Source organism: Sebastes fasciatus, chromosome 5, assembly GCF_043250625.1.
Source record: "Sebastes fasciatus isolate fSebFas1 chromosome 5, fSebFas1.pri, whole genome shotgun sequence".
Taxonomy (NCBI): domain Eukaryota; kingdom Metazoa; phylum Chordata; class Actinopteri; order Perciformes; family Sebastidae; genus Sebastes; species Sebastes fasciatus.
In genome coordinates, this window is record NC_133799.1 from 6,704,414 (window position 1) to 6,724,224 (window position 19,811).

Genomic DNA, 19,811 nt, shown 5'->3' on the forward strand with positions numbered 1-19,811 from the left:
GACTTGAGAAAGAAGGCAGCTTTAACTAATTTTCTCAGAGATATACGTTGGTGTTTGATGTTTGTATTTGTTTCTGTAGTCCCTCTTAGGCACATTTTTTCAGGTTACCTGTTACCAGGATATACAGTAGTGACCGTTTTTTTAAAATAACTTTTTTTAATCATATTTGCTCCAACCTTGCCTACTTCAGCTTTAATACAGTGCAACATTTTGTGGTGTGTACTCAGATGGTGTGTCAGATATTCATGTGTTAATTGTCCACCTCTGTGAAGCAGCATAGAACATTTACAAGTAATTCTATACGTGAATATTATTAGTCTGTAGTGACGCTGCCATTGGTTAAAAAATTGTATTTGTGGGCAGGAAGAAAAAGGAAGAAGAGATGAAAGCAGGAGAAAAATGTGAGGTTGTGTCTACCATTAAAATTACCCAGTTCTTCTGTAGTGCGATACAATTTTGATCAGGTCTATTTCAATCAGAGGTGGCCAACTATATCACGCTGTGTAGCTGCAGCGTTGGAGGGATATCGTGGTCTGGCGTCTGCAATTAGCCTACTTCAGGGAGGAGAAGCAAAGTGTTAGCACAGCTCATACAGAGGACAGGCAGAAAGGAACAGAGGCTGAGCGAGGAGGAGAGACAGAGAGAGTGGCAGTCTTAAACTGGGACAAAGACAAAACGAACAGCGTGGATCCCTCTCCCCTGGGCTTTCTCACTCTCCACAACGTCCCCACGCTGCCATTGCAAATGCTCCCAGGCATCAAACAGGAAGTTTATCACGGTTAAATTAACAAGTGTCATCTCCATATTCACTCATTGTGCTAAATGCTTTTATGTTTATGTAAAGCCCTTTCTGGAATTAATATTTCATGTTTATGTGCGTTTTCGCTGATTTTTTTTTCATCCTCGCAAATCATTAAACTGTCTTTTTTTCAGGGGTGTGGGGGGGGGAATCAAAGCGAACACAATGTCAGTCTAAGTGGGGGAGGCATACCCCAAAGACTGTCAGAGAAGACGGGATAGCAGCGGAGTTTACTCTGCACACATAGTTCTGTACAGCGGCTTTGAACGGGTGAGAGCACTGCAGTGGCAAACACTTTTTAATGAGGTGGGGACACAATCACATGTGTTTTCTTACCAAGAGAAAAATGGGTGATAAAGTGATAAGTTCAAAGTTTCACATTTATTCACGAGTACGATGGAAAATATTCTTCTTTAGTCACATGTGGTAATTAATTAAGTTGTACAAATATAGTAGAAGTGCATGACAAATAGCAGAATATCGCTTTTGAAGCGCTCCTTCACATATCCGACACAAAAAAACTAAATGTGTGTTTAGTAATTGGATATTGAATATGGCGCCTACGCCACAATCATCAGGTATGCCTCTACGGTAATGGCTCTGTCAAACTGATTAACTTCTACAGTTTGAGTGAAGCTAACGAGATGCGTACAGGCATCAGAGGAAGGCCAGGCTCTACAGGTGATAACCCTATTTGGCAGTGACATTTTTTAGTGTAAAGTCACAGTGGCGGTGATGAGATCAAAGGCAGAGAGTCCCCCATTGGGTCCAATTAGAACTGTAGCATTGTACAGGGAAGGGGTGGCAGGAGGAGAGAGGGGAGTGGGTGGTTGGGGGAGAGACGGAGAAAAAAAAAAACTGTTGAGTTATGATATTCATAATCTATGCAGAGAGGCCTTTCCAGTACAGGTCTTCTCCCCATAGCTGTGATCTTTTCAATTTACATCAAGGGAAGATGGTCGGGGATGAAAGTGGGGCATCCGAGGCGCACAGCCCACAGAGGGCAGACATGGGGCCTCATTAAGGCCCAGCCCAGCCAGCCCCAAACAGGGCTTGAAGTGCGTCACATAAAGAGCACAGGGTCAAAGGTCAGACATAGAACAGATCTCCATTTAACTCTCCAGCTGGAGATGGTAATTAGCAGGTGCAGCGATGATCCCTGCCTGACTGTACGGGATGATACCGATGTAGGTGACACCAGGCATCTGGGTGAATGTGTGTGTGAGGCCATGCATGTGTACATTCGGAGCCTACAGTGGTATCATCCCGGGACCCTCACCTGTATCCTACATGCATGTGAATAAAGAATACGCAGGCTGCAATTAATTTATTTTCATTGTCGATTAATCTGTCAATTATTTTCTCGATTAGTTGTTTGGTCTATAAAATGTCAGAAAATGGTGAAAATGTCAATCAGTGTTTCCGAAAGACCAAGATGACATCCTCAAATGTTTTGTCCACAACTCAAAGATATTCAGTTTACTGTCATAGAGGAGTAAAGAAACCAGAAAACATTCACATTTAAGAAGCTGGAATCAAAGAATTTAGACTTTTTTTTCTTAAAAGAATTACTCAAACCGATTAATCGATTATCAAAATAGTTGCCGATTAATTTAATAGTTGACAACTAATCGATTAATCGTTGCAGCTCTACACAGGTACTGTATATATATTACATTTACGCCCACACAATATCAAAATACAAAAAATAATTCTGATGGCGAACTTAACAAAAACAAAAACATGCCTTTGTTAGAGATGGCGTAGCCTACAACTTACATTACTCTATTCTAAAACTCAACTTGATAAAAATAATCATAGTTTCATCACTTTATGCATGACAACAAGCAATATTTCTATTAGGGATGCACCGATACGGGATCGGAAATCGGGCTGATACTGACTCAAATAGCTAGATCGGGTATCGGGGACAACAGGGCCGATCTATTAAACTCAATTCTATGTTTATATACTATATACATTATATACTGGAATTTGAATTCCTGTTTTAGTTTTGACCAATTTCTTGCTGCATTAAAAAGGTTTACACCTGAATTGCGATTTTTTACCAAATTCCTGGTGTACAATTTATTAATTTAATAATAAATAATTCAGTAAATTCATATATATACATTTATTTGTTACATTTTGTTTTACAAAGTTAGGAAAGCAATGTTTAAGTCAAGCCTGATGTTGCCTTACACATAAAAGAATGATCTCAGTCACTCAGTGAGGCATACAGTGTATTAATTAAACACTGGTATCAGATCGGTACTTGGTTACAGCCGATACCCAAAGCCCAGGTAACGCTATCAGCATCCGTATCGGGACTGAAAAAGTTGGGTTGGTGCATCCCTAATTTCTATAAAAAGTGCTCATATAATCAGTGAAACCACACAGAGCATGAAACCTGGTCTATGCTGTTAATTAACTACTGGACATATCATTTACTTCCACTTCTAGTTAACAACAAAAAACAGAAAACAAAACATGACAAAAGGCAAGAGCCTGGCTGACAATATTATTTTTACTATTGAATAAATGAAAAAAAAAAAAAAGGTAAATGAAAAAAAATAAATAATAAGTTGCTCAAAAAACTCTGAATATATGTCTAGAATTTCCCTCTAAATTTTCACTAGAGCTTAAAAAAAACCTCCTGAATAACGACCCTGACACTTGTCTGTTGTTAAATAAATAAATAAATAAAAAAGTTGGGTTTTCTTCTCACAAAAAAAGAATGTTTTGTTTAAGATTCTGTCCAGGGAAAGAAAGCCATGGGGACGCAATTAAAGAACTACAAAGAAAAAAAATAGTTATGAAAATCTCCCACTTTCTTTTGATGTGCTGCCGTCTGAACTGTACACACACACACACGCACACACAAACACACACACACACACACACAAATCTGAACAAAGACACACGGAGAACCGGCAAATACTCTCACACATGCATGTGCACAGTGTAACTTGCGATCTATGAAATTCATTCTTTCGTTCAATTTTAAACAAAGGTATTTTATGATTTATTTATTTTTAAATTAACCTCTATTTTCAGTCTTACGGTAAATCGCACAATAATGGGGATATTACTTAAGTTAATGGGGTGGAGTTAACTACAATCTCTCATAACTAACCGCATACGATCACTATCTTCTTGTCTTTGGTACGATAGCAAATATTATCAAATTATCAAATAAATATATAAAAACAGGGAGACTAAAATAGCACTATTAAGGTATGTAGTGAGACATATAATTCTTAGTTATTCAGTATGTTGTTCTGCTGTTAAGTACATGCAATACAATACATTAGTCAAGCGAAATAAAAAAAGAGTGAGAAAGCAAGGGGAGAAAAAAGACCCTCAGTGTGTGTGTTTTAATAGGGCTATCTCATTGCCATGAGACTCTCCCCGGTGTGGGGTTACTTTGTCAAGCTGACCTCTCATAGCAGCTGAGCGGCTGAGTTTTGCATACATAATTAACTACAGCTAAATGTCATCTCTCACTTCAATAACTAACGCAGTGGGTGATGCTGCTCTCTCTTTTTGACTCCTAATCCGGAGCGAACCGCCGGCAGAACGAGTATGTGAAAATGAAGTGCTGCTTTTTAAACTCCACATGAGTAAATGAGGGGCTGTAACACTGCAGAGAGAGAGTGAGAGAGAGAGAGAGAGTGTACGCACAGTTCAGCAGCGCCATCTAAAACAATCGTAACCTGTAAAATAAGCTTTCAAATGAACAGATCTCGACGTTTGCAGTTAGTCTACACCCAACAGCAACAACAACCAGTACTTTGGAGCTTGTTATTATGTGTTGTAGATGCTGAGACTGGTTCTGGTAAAGTAAAGTAACCGAGGTGGAGCAACCACGTTCCCAGCACTGAGCTAACATGTAGTTAGTACAGCATGAGAGGGGCTTTACTGTGGGTGGCTCCGCTATACTGGGAAGACACTAGTGAAAATGAAAGCTGTAAACTGAAAATGGGGGAATCTGGTGGACATACCAAAAACCTGTGAGTAGCAAAAGTTTACTGGTGAACTAGATCTGAATGTCATTGATGAACGCTCCTGGCCGACAATGTGAAGGTGTCTCTGTGTGTGTGTGTGTGTGTGTGTGTCTGTTTGCCTGCTGTCGGCTGCCGTAGATGATGATGTAGATGTTGTTTTCTGGGAGCATCGGAAACTGAAACACCAAATTAAAGCCGCGATGTTTGATTAAGTGTGCCAGGTGATCTCAGGAGAGGCGCGCAGACACAACCTCAACCCCCTCATTCATTTGTAAACCTCCAAATGCAGGCTTGAAATACAGGAAGTAGGAGTGTACGCTGTAAATTCCCCCCTTGATTGGGAATACAAATGATCAAATGTACGAGGGCTAGGAATGTATGGGTACACGGTGTCAGCAAAGTAGCGCGAGGCAGAGGAGGAGGAGAATAGAAGGAATTAGGCTGTGATGTGAGAGGGAGCATCTGAAAATAAAGATGTAAGCTGCATTGTAGCACCTCACCTTGAATGTGTGGCACAGAAAGAATAATACATGAAAAAAAAAATTCTTCCGTCATTGGTTTGAGATCAATTGCCGGGATCAAATGAAAATCTGATTCAGTCACACGCTGTTTGTTTTCAGAATTAACAGACTCCTAATTCGCTATTCTTGGATACTTTTAATGACTAGCGCGGTAAACAGCTCCACCAACCAAAAAGCCAATTATAACTTTATCAGCGCAATCTCTGTGAGGAAGAGGAACTGTGGATCTCAGAAAGAGAAACAAAAATACCTTGATCTTACAGGGGGGAAAAAAAAGAAGCTTTTTTTATTGAATATTTCTTTTCAGTGTGCTTGTCAACACATTGATTTTACTGACATGAGCACAGTCTCTCTGAGATTAATATGATTTATTAATGTGTAAAAACTATTGAAACTTTCTGTTCAACTCAGGCAGTCTTAAAATATGCAAAATCCTGCTAAAAATACACTATGTAAAATAAATAAATAAAAAATAATATCACAATGTTTATCCGAAATAACAAAAAAGCACAAATTCAAATAAAGCAACAAAAAAGTTCCTTGATCTGCATTATTTTTTATACAAAGATACCAAAAATATACTTGTTAAAATAGAAAATGTTTATATTGACTTTCAATAAATACAAAAAAAAAAAAAAAAAATAGAGATTGATGTGATTAATTTATTGCCACTGTTTGAAACATACCCCGTTCATTTAAAAAAGACAAATCCAGGACAAAAGTACATTAATGCTGAACCTTTGATTCATACGATGTTTCTAATTTATTTCTCGAGAAAGACTGTTGCATCCTTTTTTGACCCGTTACCAATTACTCTGTTATTCAGATCTTTCCTTTTTCTGCTAAACGGAACCGCTACTGGCATGGTAGCGTTTGTAATAGTCAATAAATCTTAAATATTATGTGTGAAGTTGCAAGGAAAGACCATTAAGGGGCGGGCACTAGTGGAGTCGGTGTAGGGGTCCTGTCTGAAAGGGGGCGGCTAATTCAGGACAACTGTGAACTCTGAACCTGCTAAAAGCACGGCCACTGGTCAGCCGGGCCGCGTAATAGAGTCCACATGTGCTCACAGCCTGCGTCGCCGTAATTAGACGGATCTCTAAAGGTTTGCTTAAATCAACATCAGAGCGCTTTTGTTTTCACTCTTAGTTAGACTTAAAAGACGCACAAAAACTGCCTGTGGCCTTCACCTTTTTAATCCATTTCATGCTTTATATATTCACACAAAGTGATGCTGGGCTTTTTAAAGGGAGAATAATCATTACTTCATAGGTCTCAGGGCCTCGGTTTCACGCTGAATAAAGCCTGAGTGTTAAGCAGCCAGCGTTACAGTGAGAATTAGAGAGACATGAAGAGTGTTTTAATAGCTCAGAAACGACACGCGGCGGCTCAGCCCAGACAGAGAGTCGCTCAGCATTAATCAAAATTTCAGGCCTCTGTTTGACAAACCGCACAATGCCTCGAACATCTCCTCGTGTGTAAACACAAACATCAAATGCCATGTGGCGTGTCCTCATCACTAACAAGCAAACTAACAAGAGACCTGGAATTCCACTCAATTAGTACCTGCTCGCTTCCTTATTAATCTACTAGCCCCGGTGAAAAGATGAGAGGAGACAGGGGGGGAAAAAAAGAGAATCGGAATAAAAACAACAACAATTTGTTGCAATAAATATATTAATGCCAGTGAGGTTTTCCGTTTCAGGTGGTGTAATTTGACATGATATGCGGGCTATGTTCTGTCATTAGTAAAGAAAAATGGTGAGTAGGGGATCAAAGCGAAAAGGCTCTGAGCCTGCCACTTAATTTATCACACGGCAAAGACAAAGGCTTTTCTCTCTGCTTCTGTCGCTTTTCAAAAGCCCCGACTCCTTTTCATGACAAACTCAGTTTGCAATTTAATTTAGGGCTCGAGTCCCTGGGTGCAGAAAAGCAAGCAGGCAGGCAGGAAGTGAGAAGAAGAAGGAGGCACACAGGCAAAGAAGCAGGAGAAGCAAACAGCGGGTGCAAGAAACGTCCAGGCTGGCGGTAAGTACTCTGAGAGAGAGAGACAAGGAGGCAGACAGGTGTCATGAAACTCGAGCAGCCGAGCAGTAAGGCAGGAAGGCTAAAAAGTAGGCAGGAAATTGTATAAAATGTAGGGAAAAGATGGCATCATTGCTGGTTGTAAGGAGGCATTAATGCACGCTATAGCAGTCGTAGTAGGCTGAGCGGTGCTAAATCAGGAGAACCAGAGAAGTGTGGGAGTGTGTGACAAGGTCTGGAGTCTGTGGGGTAGTGGATTGAATTATATATGGCGGGCAGGGCAGGAGTCCGGTAGGCGGTGGAACCTGAGAATATACTGTTAGCAGTGTGGGTAATGGTGCGTCCGCAGCCTCAGCGGGGCCTCACAGAGCAGCTTTAATACATAAACCCAGGAAAAAAGCAGCTAAACAAACAGATTCCTGCTCCGACAAAGGCGGGGAAGACAAGCACGTGTGTTGTTCTCCATGTGTGTGTGTGAGAATGTGTGTAAATGTGTGAGTGACCCCGACGCCGTGGCGATGCTTCCTGTAGCACTGACCGGCGTCAGTGCTCCATTAATTAAAGAGACGACGCACTGGCAGGTGGCTTCACTGCCCACACTGGTAATTGGCCCCCTTCTTCCCACTCTCTCCCCCTAGAAAATCACCCATCTCTGCCTTTTCTCTTCTCTTCTCTGCCTCGTCCCCTCCTCCTATCTCCCGCTCTCAGAAACGTGCCAGTGGGCAGGCAGAAATGCAAGACTTTGTGAAATAATGATTAGAATGGATGGAGATGAAGGGAAGGGAGTTGCACATTTTCCCACAAGCCTGTGATGGTCGGGGAATGCTGTTCGCCTTCAAGCGTCATACGACGCGACGGGAGTTTACTTTAGACAGCCACAATCTGAGGAGCCAGTACTGCAGTCATTAATGATGTGGGGAGGGGACAGAGCCGCACTTTGACAAGTTTCTGCATGTGTATGTGTGTGTTTGTCTGTGTATGTTTCTCTTTGTGCACGTGGGCGCGAGACTCGATGTGAAATAGGAAGAAACGAACCTTCTGTGTGTCATGTGTGATGAGACAATAAAGGTTGAGAAGCTCTGGAAGGTGTGTGTGTGTGTGTGTGTGTGTGTGTGTGTGTGTGTGTCTCACCACGTCACTGGGCAGGTTGTGGAGGTCATCAAAGGGACTCTCCAGGGTGTTGGTGTCCACATTCAGAATGACCACATCCTCCAGTGATCGGCTGCGTACTCTCTAAAAGGAGGAAATGCCCAGTGTTATCAGCAACACAGTAATTTAAAACAACTCTGATCACCATCTCACAATATGGAATACATTTTCAACTGTAAATATTATTACAACATGTCTAACTTTGCATGTAGAAGTTCTTATAATTTCAACAATTTAAAAAATATTTTCTGTTTCTGCATAATGGAACTGAAGCCTTATTTCTCAAAGTGAACCTATTTGTTTTTGCACCTTATAGACATTAATTGTATTTACTATTGAAATTCAGTTGAATCATTTATGTTTTACATATTTTAAATAATAAAGAGCTGGAGAAATATAGTTTAGTTAATTATCAAATTATGAAATGTAGTTGAAAAAGTGTGGCCTAGGTGTGTTTCCTAGCAGACAAAGTAATTTCTCTACTGAAGCCCCAGGAAGGAAAAAAAGCACAGCGGTCACATTTAAAACCACACTGTCATCACACTCCTTTACGATTAACGATGAAATATGGCGCGTATGAAAAAAATATATTAGGACATCTTTACTGTAAAGACACACACATGCTCACAAAATGAAGAATGGCACTGAGAGGAAACAATTGCATTGCGCAAACATTTTCCACACAGCACCGAAACCTCATGCATCAACAACAACGCGGTGATGCTGTGCTGTGCTGTGTGCATTCTGATGGCGACAAATTCAACTATTATTTCAGTGTGGCGCAGGATGCAGGAGGCAGGTGTGTGTGTAGAGGGGGGGTAGTTGGGGGGGAGGCAGCATAGTGTGTGAATTTCTAGTTTGTCACTTTTGTGACAGCCTGTGCAGTGGAGGCTCACATGCTGATCTGGACTAATTATGTAGTGGCGGAAAGGGGGTCTGTCACGGATGCAGAGTGTGATAAATACTGCCACTGCTGCAACTGTCAGACAAATATCACACACACACATATGTGCATTACAACATATGCATTTGCACAATTACACACACACACACACACACACACACACACACACACACACAAACACTTACGTACCAACACTTACACACAAGTGCAAATGTGCGCGTGCGTGCAACATGCATTCACACACAACAGCAGCGCCGGTGACGGCTTGCCCCCCAACCAACACACAGGGTTTAACAATGAAGTAGAAAAGCTCTTTGTTCGCAGATGCTTTTTCTGCCTTTCTCTCTCTGTCTTTTGTACTTCTGGTTATGAGAATGCACACAAGCAAGAAGACAGGGAGATAAAGAGGAAAAAACATTCTGTCAATTTTTTTTATTCAATGTGTTGGAAGATGCCAAAAATTGCCTAACTGAAATTTCAAATATTTTATACCAAAATTAAGAACACAATTCCACAAATGAGGCGCAGCATTAGACCACTGACCATATATATTATACAGAGAGGGAAAACTAACACATTTACAGCATCATCCCTAAGTGCTTTTTTGGTTGTTCTTTTTAAGAAAATCCCCTAAAATTCATAAAATATATCTGATGCAAATTAGGAAACATCTACATTTAATATAACAGAACAGAGTTTTCACATATATACATCAATTTGCAGCAGCATGTATAAATATGCACATACTGTGCAATGAAGCACAATTATATTCATATACAGTAAGTACACACACTCAGAGATTAACTAACGTACCTCCAGCAGACTAAGATGAACTCCCACAAAGTATGGCATGGGGGCACTGTGGATGGAGAGAGGAAAACAAAGCTGTGAGCAATATCAATATCAGATGGGTACAGGCAGTAAAGAAATATTTATGGAGGCTACAGTAGCACAGCACATTTCACACACTGATCTGAACCTTAATGTTTAGGGTGTTAATCTTTAGTTATTTATAAAGCCATAAACTAACATAAATCACAGCCTCTTCTAGGTGAAGATTGGGTGCTTCTATCTGTATTATTATATTTTGTAAACTAAATGCGGTTAGCTTTTTAGCAATTTGAAGATACAATCTGGTTGTAATAAAACTTATTTGATTATTTTAATTTTTTTACTAATTTGAAAAATAAAATTAAAAACAATTAGTGATTACACCAAATATACTGAATGATAAAAAATAAGAATAAAAGCTAAGACTATTATAAAAGTTAAAAAAAATTGATTAGCTGCTAGAAATGATGTGAACTACTGTAATGCAACAGATGTGCACTGGATGCATTGAAACTAACTAACTTTACATGAGATAACATAATCGCAACATAGGCAGCAAAACCAATTATCATCCATATGTTGAGCTTTAACCCAATCATATCACATGTGGGGCACAGCCGCCGACTACAAATCACACTTCAACATTTTTTTTCCCAAGAACCCCCATGACTCTCAAAACAATTAGATTAACCGGTGTGTGTAGCCGGGCAGGCAAATTGATCTGGTGCTACTGGACTGGATTTTAAAAAATAAATAAAATTACCAGGTAAAAACAACAAACAAGTTTCTCCTTCATTCTGACTCTGAGTATTTTCGATTTTCACTCGATTTTCACTTGTTGCTTTAAAAGTTAAAATATGATTCAAAAAGGTTTTGTAATTTTTGGTCTAAAACTTCAGTAAGAATTAATTTACCTGGAAAGACATTACAGAGAAATACTGAGAATACTAATGCTACAACTCTTATTACTACCATTATCTATTATAATAATAAAAATAATATGAACAATAACAACAATAAATGCTTTTGCAGAACATTTTTTCTGACAAAATGGTAAAATCAGAAAGCACAGACAGACTTGCATCACTTTCTAGAAAACTAAAAGGGTTGTAGTGTCAAATGTTTTCATTTTACCCTAAAAACAACAAGCTTTGCTCCGTTATTATCTTGTCATACTTGTTTTTTTATGTGATATTTATCTTCATATTGAAAAGTTAGTGGCAAGGAAAAGCTGAATCATAGTGTACGCTTCCCATCCACCAAGACGAATAAAATCAACAAAAACAGTCAAATAATAGAAACCATTTTTATGATGAGGTTTACAGAGGAGGCAATAATCGGAGAGCTTTGGGTCAGTGTGTTCCTGGCCAGAATGATTCAGAACCGCAGGCTTGTAATCAACTTACAGCAACAGCAAAACAAACAGCAGGCCTGTAGCTCTGAACTCTTTAGCCGCCGTCTTCTCCGTTTCACGAATATACTGACTTTTAACATTTACACAAATACATGCACACACACACACACACACACACACACACACACACACAGCATCTAATATAATTTAGTTATCTCGTCAGAGCATGGATGGAGGATACCCCTATGATTAAATCAGATAATGATGAGTCTTCACAGAGTGTTGAAAATCACATTTTACTGTCAGTGATGAAGAGCTTTTTGAAGCTGACGTGTCCCTTTTGGTGAAGCACTGTACAGTACGCACTATCCAAACTGATTCAATGAAAAACAGCTTCTTTTACATAAGCTGACTTTTTCCACTGCTTTTTTATATATATATATGTACATATCTGAAGTCGATATGAACACATGTACGTTTGTAGATGAGCCGTTTCTTCTGCTCTCGGTTCAGTCAATCAAGCCCATTCAGATTTGTTGGATTTGAGCTGGACGGGTGGTAATGAACCCCTGAGAGGGCGAAGATGATGAGAGCGTGGCGCTAGCGCTGGCATGAAATATGGAGCAAGGTGATCCGGGTCGTTCGTCATGTCGAGGGGCCACACGGGAGAAGGCGCACCGCCGGTGTGGAATCGTGAGAACGACTCGGAGAACGTGTGAACAGGCGTGTCTGCACTTTTACACCGAGGTTTTAGCGGCAGAGCTCGATGCATGACCAGCGCACATGGCACAGTGTGTGTGTCTATGTGTCAGGTGTGTGTGTGAGCGTGCATGTGTTGGAAGGCGTGAAAAGGTGGGGGTGTAAACACGTATTATGATGATCCTGACGGTGTTGGTGTATATGTGTGTGTTTCAGAGGTGGTCAGCCTTACCAGCAGTAGTCCAGAAGATGCGGGGGCAGCACAGGGATGAAGATGTGCTGCCAGTACATAGGAAAGAGCAGAGCAGCCGCACCGTGGACACATGCAGTTAACTACACAGAGAGAGAGAAAGAAGCAAAGGACAAACTCAACACGACTTTCCAAGGCAACACAAAAACTAAGAAAAGGAAATACACTTGCTATGCTCTATGTTTACTGGTAGTTTCAAGATTTTAACTGAAGGTTTGTGTGATTTCAGTCTAAAGAATTGCCAAAGAAAAGTTAAAAAACAGTAAAAATATCTTTGAGCTAAATATATTGCTTGTCTTCTTTTCTTTCCAATACATTTCTACAACTTATTCAACTAAGTTTCTACACTGCCAAAGTCTAAAGAAGAAGAACCACAGCTGGATTTCCTTCTAAACAACATCCTGTTAATATCCAGTTTTGCTTTTTTTAAATCTAGAAATCTGATCGAGGTTGTTGCTGTGGTGATGCTTTCTGTTGATGTGTTTGATTTCATTGAGTTAGCCTTTAATCTTGCTCACAAACAAAAGAACGTGATGCACCGACATGTCTGGTGCTGTTGTGATGAACACGACCTGCAAGCTATTGTTGGAGGAGGAAACTGAAAGCTGGAGATCAACCAGTTGATAGGAGCCTTGTCTTAAAGTCATGACAGAAACAAAGCAGAGGAGAGACAGACTGATGAGGAGGTGAAAAGAAAAAGTACTGACATGAAGAAAGGCAACACATGCTTTACACACAGAGAACAATGTGTCCTCCATATTGATTCATTTGTGGCGGGTCATCGCTGCAATAACATCGCCACTATTGCACATTTTAATAAAAAAATAAATCAAAGCACAGATTCTAACCTGGTTTGAACAGAGAGCAAATACAAGCCCAGTGTTCATAATTAACTGCTTTTCAATTCAATGTCAAAGTGAGAATTGTGCTGTGACCTGCACAAAAACAACAAAAGGAGCCCAAAACAGTGCTGACAGTAACCATAAAAATCAAAATTACCCCGACCACTCTGACCAAGAAATTAAAGAGAAAATAAGCTCCTTTTTTTTTTAACAAATAATGAGAAGCAATCACATGAAGATGGCATTATTTTTCAAAGGAGCTCTCTACGTTGTCAAACCAACATTACACATAAAATTAAAGTCTCCCATTGTCTTAAAACCGGCACCCCCCTCTTGACATCCCATCTCATGAAAACCCAGCTATAGTAATGACCTGCAACACACACACAGAGACACACAGACACGGCAGGGGAAAGAGGCGTTAGCTCATCCCCCAGATTAAAATAACATGATTAAATATGGAAAGAGAACAGAGGTCTGAGGGGCTCCTGCGGGACTTCATTAGGGCAAATTGCCAAAGAATGAAACATGAGTTAGCCAAGAGAGACTGCGGGCTAGGCCAATACCGCCGGGACCCCGGAGCAGCAGCCGCCGTTACACTGCTGCAGCTTCACAGTCAATGTGTGAAGCGGACACACACTATCACACTATCACACACACATACGCACAACTACCAGGAGACCTCATGCTCGCTGACACACACAATGTCACAATTGACCGGCCAAAAGCGGGCGAGCTTGGCGACTGAAAACCACCGCTGCCAGAGGAAGAGAAAGACTGCCCCACCCTCTGAATCCAAACATCAAGACCGGACATCTGAAAAGCCTCAAACAAAAAGTGTGTGTGTTCGTGTGTGTCCTCCCTCCCTGCATGTTTGTTTTTAACTGCATTCATTTTTCACATCGGCTAGAAAAAAAAAAAAAAAGCCATGATCTTTTTTTTATTGTCTCCGTGCATTTCTCTCACACACCCGGTCCCACAATAGTTAGGACTTAATCAACATTTAATTGGTGTCTTGCTCTGTGTATCTGCATATGCATATTTCCGCTGCCTGCCGTCTTCAAATAAAACACAACAATGCCACACTCCTGTCAGGATTAATTCCCCGGCAAACAGTTTGTTTTTTTTGCTAATTCTGAAAATAAATCAATGCTATGAATATTAATGTCTGAAAGTGAGGCACTTGGTGGAAGAGCTACTATCAAAACCATCGCAGCCTTCTCCCCTTTTCCAAAGCGAGGATGGTAAGGGGCCATTAAATTGTGATGAAGGGAGGTCAGCGATCCGGCGGTGGATATACATACACACATACGTACACGCGCACACACTGAGCCGAGCGCCAACAGGCGAGTGTATTCCTCCTCTGGGAGTGCGAGACAAGCCCCAGCCATTCGCTGGTACCAGGAGGTAATGGCACAGAACACCTCGCTAACCAACTCCAATTATCTCCACCAGGCCTCAAGGTGAGCCCCCCAACTGGCATGATTTACTCTCAGGTTGAAAGGGAAAACAGGAGTCTCTCTCTCTCTTTGCTTCTCTTCTTCTCAGGCTGGGTGGCTGGCTTGGGGGAGCTGGCCGAGAGGGGAGGGGTTATTGAAACTAAGATAATGATTTATAAAGCAAATCTAGATATGTTTTCTTTTTATTCGCTATCTCCAAAGCGATGGAGGTGGCAGTGTGCCTGAGATAAGGCAGTTGGAGGGAACTCCAGAGGAATAGTTCACATATTTGCTTCTCTAATTCAGCCTAATACAAAGCCCTGTGTCCTTGTTCAGGTTTTAGAACGAACGAGGCAAAAAGTAAAAGGAAGATAAATTGGAAAAAAGAGAAACCTCTTTTTTTTTTTTCTTCATTTAGAGGAGGGGGGGCTTCACATGAGAGCGGGTCATGAGAGGCTAAGGCTGATAAAATATTTGCCAGGCTGATAAATAATAGATGAGTGGAGCCAAATGGCTTACACGCTCCACAAAAGACCTGGGTGCTTAATATTCCATTCAATGGAGAATCACAGATACAGTCCCCAAGAACAAATACAGGATTAGGTGCTGGGTCCAGTCCTCAGGGACCAGGGCTCTGCCCGGTAATGAGGGGCTGCCTGCCTCTATACACTGTGCGTGTGTGTGTGTGTGTGTGTGTGTGTGTGTGTGTGTGTGTGTGTGTGTGTGTGTGTGTGTGTGTGTGTGTGTTCCCCCTTCCTCTGAGAGAAGCTAACCGATTATACAGCGACAGCCTGCTTCAAAAAGCAGTCAAGGTCTTTGGTTCTGCCCTGAGAGCTTTTTCAGTGCGCTGTAGCCGAGACAGAAAGTGTCCACGCTAACACTGGTTTTCCAAGATCCATTCAACGGGACTAAAGGAAGGAGAGACAGTAAAAGAGAGACATAAAGAGATGGAGAGGAGGAGGAGGAGAAAAGTGGGGGAAGAAGAAAGAGAGAAGTAAAGAGATACAATTTGCATTTCAACTTTGAAGTAGCAATAAACCTAAGCTAAGAGGTCAATAATGGGGTCTGAGTGTGAGTTTGTCCCTTTCCATACGACATACTAATAGTATACAGTAAGTACTACTGAAAGTCTCAGCATACTATTTTTGCAGTTAGTATACAAAAAAATAATTTTATACAAACAGGAAATGAAACAATGTGTCAATCAAACTGGGACTTTGGAATGTCACTACCAATTAAACTTCACAAATAGACATTAAACTGTTTTTCAAAGTTTTAGTAGTTATTTTCTGTTTTCTGCCGTGTTCACAAAGCTGTTTTACCACCATCTACAATTGCTTTTAATACTTTCCAGCTGCGAGCAGCTCCCCCATTTCCTTTTATGCAATGCATTGTGGGACAATAATGTCCATCAACAGCACTGTTTTTTTATGCACACTTGTTAGAGACACTGAACTCTGTCACTTTTGAACCCTATGTACTAGTATGGAATAGGGATACGGCTAATATGTTTGTTTTTTCTGCAAGCTGTATTATGACCATGTATAAAATACGGATGTAGTCTCCATGACGTCACCCAGAGGTTTCTGAAGGGCCGTTGAGAAGCTCAAAGTGGGTGGGTCCGGCCATGGCAGTGACGACACAATCTCGGCTAATCTCCGGGCTAATCCAAATATGGGCAAAGCGGTGGATCGTCCTCGGAGCGGAGGCTGGGTGACGCAGCAGAGCAGACAGCTAACAGCTAGAGACCTGGTGCGACACCCACTTGTCACTCAAAGTGGCCACGCCCTCAATTATGCCAAACTTTAAGCCTTGATATAATTTAAATGGGTGAGTTGTATAAAAATCCATCCCCATACAGGAAAATTAGTTATACAGACCAAAACTGTTTTTTTTAACCAGACTGTAAACATGTTTATTTCTGCTGTAAAGTCATTTTAACATGGGGGTCAAAGGAGATTGACTCGCTTTCGGAGCCAGCCTCGAGTGGCTATTCAAAGAACTTTTTGTCACTTCCACGTTGGCTTCATTTCTCAGCACCGGAGGTTGACGCTTGATTCTGACACATCGATTGACACAATTAACAAATGGTTAATTACATGTGGGCAGATACCCCAAGTCCTCTGACGGCTCTCCGTATTCCTACATCACCATATTCAGACAAACTGTTTCCTTAAAGAGCTGAACCCACCAGGGACCTCAGATCTTCTCAACATCGCAACTCTGAGCTGTGCAGACTGTCAGTAAGCAGTGTGTTTCCACCCACACCATTCCTCTTTACCTGAGCAGCTGGACATGTTGAAGTGAAACGCAGACATAACATGGAGAAACTGCTACCGCGGGGGCCTCGATGCACCTCTTTCACATATTTTTCATATTAAACGGCAGAGTAATGGAGATGAGAACACACACTCATTCCCTCTGCTTACATACTTTTAGATGAGGGAACCCATCGCACATGTTAAATAACAGCGAGAGCGCAGTGTGAGACAAATAGCTGCTGCTGCAGGCAGTGTAATTCAATTTGACAGGAGGAATGGTATCAACAGTCGCTCTTGACCTCTTCACACCAGCCTCAAACACTCATTTCCCCTCCACTAGCCTTTCCTTCCAACTGTCCCTACGCACTATCCAAATTCAATCCTCTCCTCTCCTTTCCCAGCCTCATTTCCATCCCAGCTCTTCATTTCTTATTCTGTTTCCCTCCTCTCATCCTGCTGCCTTCTGTCCACTGCTACCTCTCCCTCATTTCTCCTGTTGGTTTATCGCTGTGTTGGCCTTTCCCTCTCCCCCTCCCCTGCACAGAGTAAGTCGCCAATTACCCGCGCCCTGCTTCTCCCTCTGTTGACAAACGCCGGTGTCAGGCCCGGCACAACGCAGGTGTGCCACAAACAAGTAGGTGGCACGGGGAGAGAGAGAAGAGGGCACGCAGGACGACACGGGTAACAGCTAACGCCGGCCCTCCCACACATGCACACACAGTCACTGACTTCTCTCACGGAAAGACACAAGACATAAGGTACAAACACCTGTGAGCGCCGCACAGACACACAAACAAATGCATGCAAAAGAGACACAAACACCCACACATGTGCACTTACACATTCACAGTGGCACACAAGTCAGACACATGGCACGGGGCTGAGATAAGTCTATTGAGGGGAAGGATGTCCCGATGTTCTGCAGATGCCCAACAACAGAGAGACGCATTAAGACACCCAGGAAGAGGGAGGCAAAGTCAGAGAGAGAGGGAGAGAGGGAGAGAGAGAGAGAGAGAGGTGTAAGTGAGAGACAGATGGACAGAAAATAATATGTCAGCGAGGAAGAATAACTAAGATAGAGAGAAAGTAGAGAAGTCAGGGAAAGAGAGGAGAGGAAGAACAGAGGAAGAGGCAGGAAACAGAGAGACAGCTGGCACTCTAGGGCATGGTGGATGGATAGTTCCTTGTTAGCATAGGCCTGACAGGCTGATGAGAGGGCTGCTGTCAGCCGGTGCCGGGGCCCGGGCTGTGTGAGTTTGGGCGATAGGCTGGGGCAGAGGCTGGGCTCGAGAGCTGGGGGGCCTCGGCAGATGAAAGACGCGGAGGGTGGTGGGGCGATGGTGGTGGGGTCCTCCCAGCTGACTAGTTAGAGGAAAGGCCGATGCAGCCCTATTATACGGCCCTATGACAAGGCTGCACGCTCGGCTGGCTCCCGCCCCTGCGCCACCGCCGACCGGCCTTTTAAAACAGTGGTACCATTCACCTCCGGTCACGAAACAGCAATAAGTCAACTGACGCATTGTTGTAAGATCATGATTTATTCCTTTGCTGTTGGCTGCTTGCGAGATGCGCCGGCCATGTACCGGCAGACTGACACGCTGGGTTCACCGGGGGCTTTAACACAGGCAGCACCTAGAGCAGGCAGAATAAATGCAGCATATCTGTGTGTGTGTGTGTCTCTTTCCACTTTCTATTCCCTGTTTCTCTTTGCTTGGCTGAGAGGCTGGACAGGCGGAGGTGGTGGAAAGCAGCTGGATGGTACTAACGATGTTACTAACAATACCTTCTCTCATACATCCTCTATCTGTGGCAAGCAGACTATAGAAATACTACCTGTCCATCCGCCGACTGCTAACACTCACTTTAACAAACATTTTTTGACAAACTCTGACGTTAATTATATATTTCCCATCCTTTAAGACATTTGATCACAAGGCAGTGGTGTGGATAATGAGCCGGGCTTTTGTGCAGTTAAGTACGTATACACTTCCAGAATCATGGCAGCCATTTCCACTTGAACTAGGAGGTCATTCTACCCAAGAGCAGAAAATAACGCATCACAGGAGCAGTAATAACATCAGGCCTGCTCGTAATCCCAGCGGAGATGTGAAAATACCTTTGTACTACAGTGCCTGACATATATCGCTACCAAACCAAAACACCTCTCTCCCCGAGGAAGATGGATGGATAGACAGATGAGTGGATGAAGGATTGCAGAGGATGAAAGGTTTACAGAGGTAAAGGTCTGACGTGGAAAGCTCTTAAAAAATCCTGTCGGCATAAATTTATTTAAAAAAAAAAAACAAGCCGAGATTAGTCTCAGAGCTGCAGAAAACTATAAATCACAGACAAATATCACCCCCACCCCCCTCCTCCTGCTCAAAAGAAAAACACCTTCACCCTTGAGTCTGATAATTTACATCGTGTAACCCTCGTGTCACGGCACAGTGTGCAGCGTAGACCCTGAGCGGAGTGCCGCTGGTCTGAGGAGCTGAGGGGAGACAGGTGATATTCTCTGAGGGCTGGGTAATTTTGTACAGCTCTCTCTGATTATAGCTCCTATGGGAGACCTTGGGTACCGTTCCCTCCAGCACCCATCACCACCCACCGGCCCCTCCGACTGTTCTGCAGCCTTGTAGATACTAAGGCAGGACCAGCTACGCTACAGATACAGATAGGACTTGGATGACATCACTTCCCTCTCCCCATCTCATCTGCCATAAACATTTG

The 19,811-nt window shown here is 42.2% G+C and overlaps 1 protein-coding gene across 3 annotated transcripts in view; it reads right to left on the reverse strand.

The window, feature by feature from the left end:
• Positions 1 to 19,811, reverse strand: part of dennd1b (DENN/MADD domain containing 1B) — a 131,332-nt gene that overhangs the window by 41,230 nt on the left and 70,291 nt on the right. For all 3 annotated transcript variants that reach the window (XM_074634768.1, XM_074634770.1, XM_074634771.1), the window contains 3 exons: positions 12,522 to 12,622; positions 10,219 to 10,264; positions 8,484 to 8,585 (listed from right to left, as the gene is read on the reverse strand). In XM_074634768.1, coding sequence (XP_074490869.1) covers positions 8,484 to 8,585; positions 10,219 to 10,264; positions 12,522 to 12,622 — 249 coding nt within the window. The remainder of the gene's footprint in view (positions 1 to 8,483; positions 8,586 to 10,218; positions 10,265 to 12,521; positions 12,623 to 19,811) is intronic.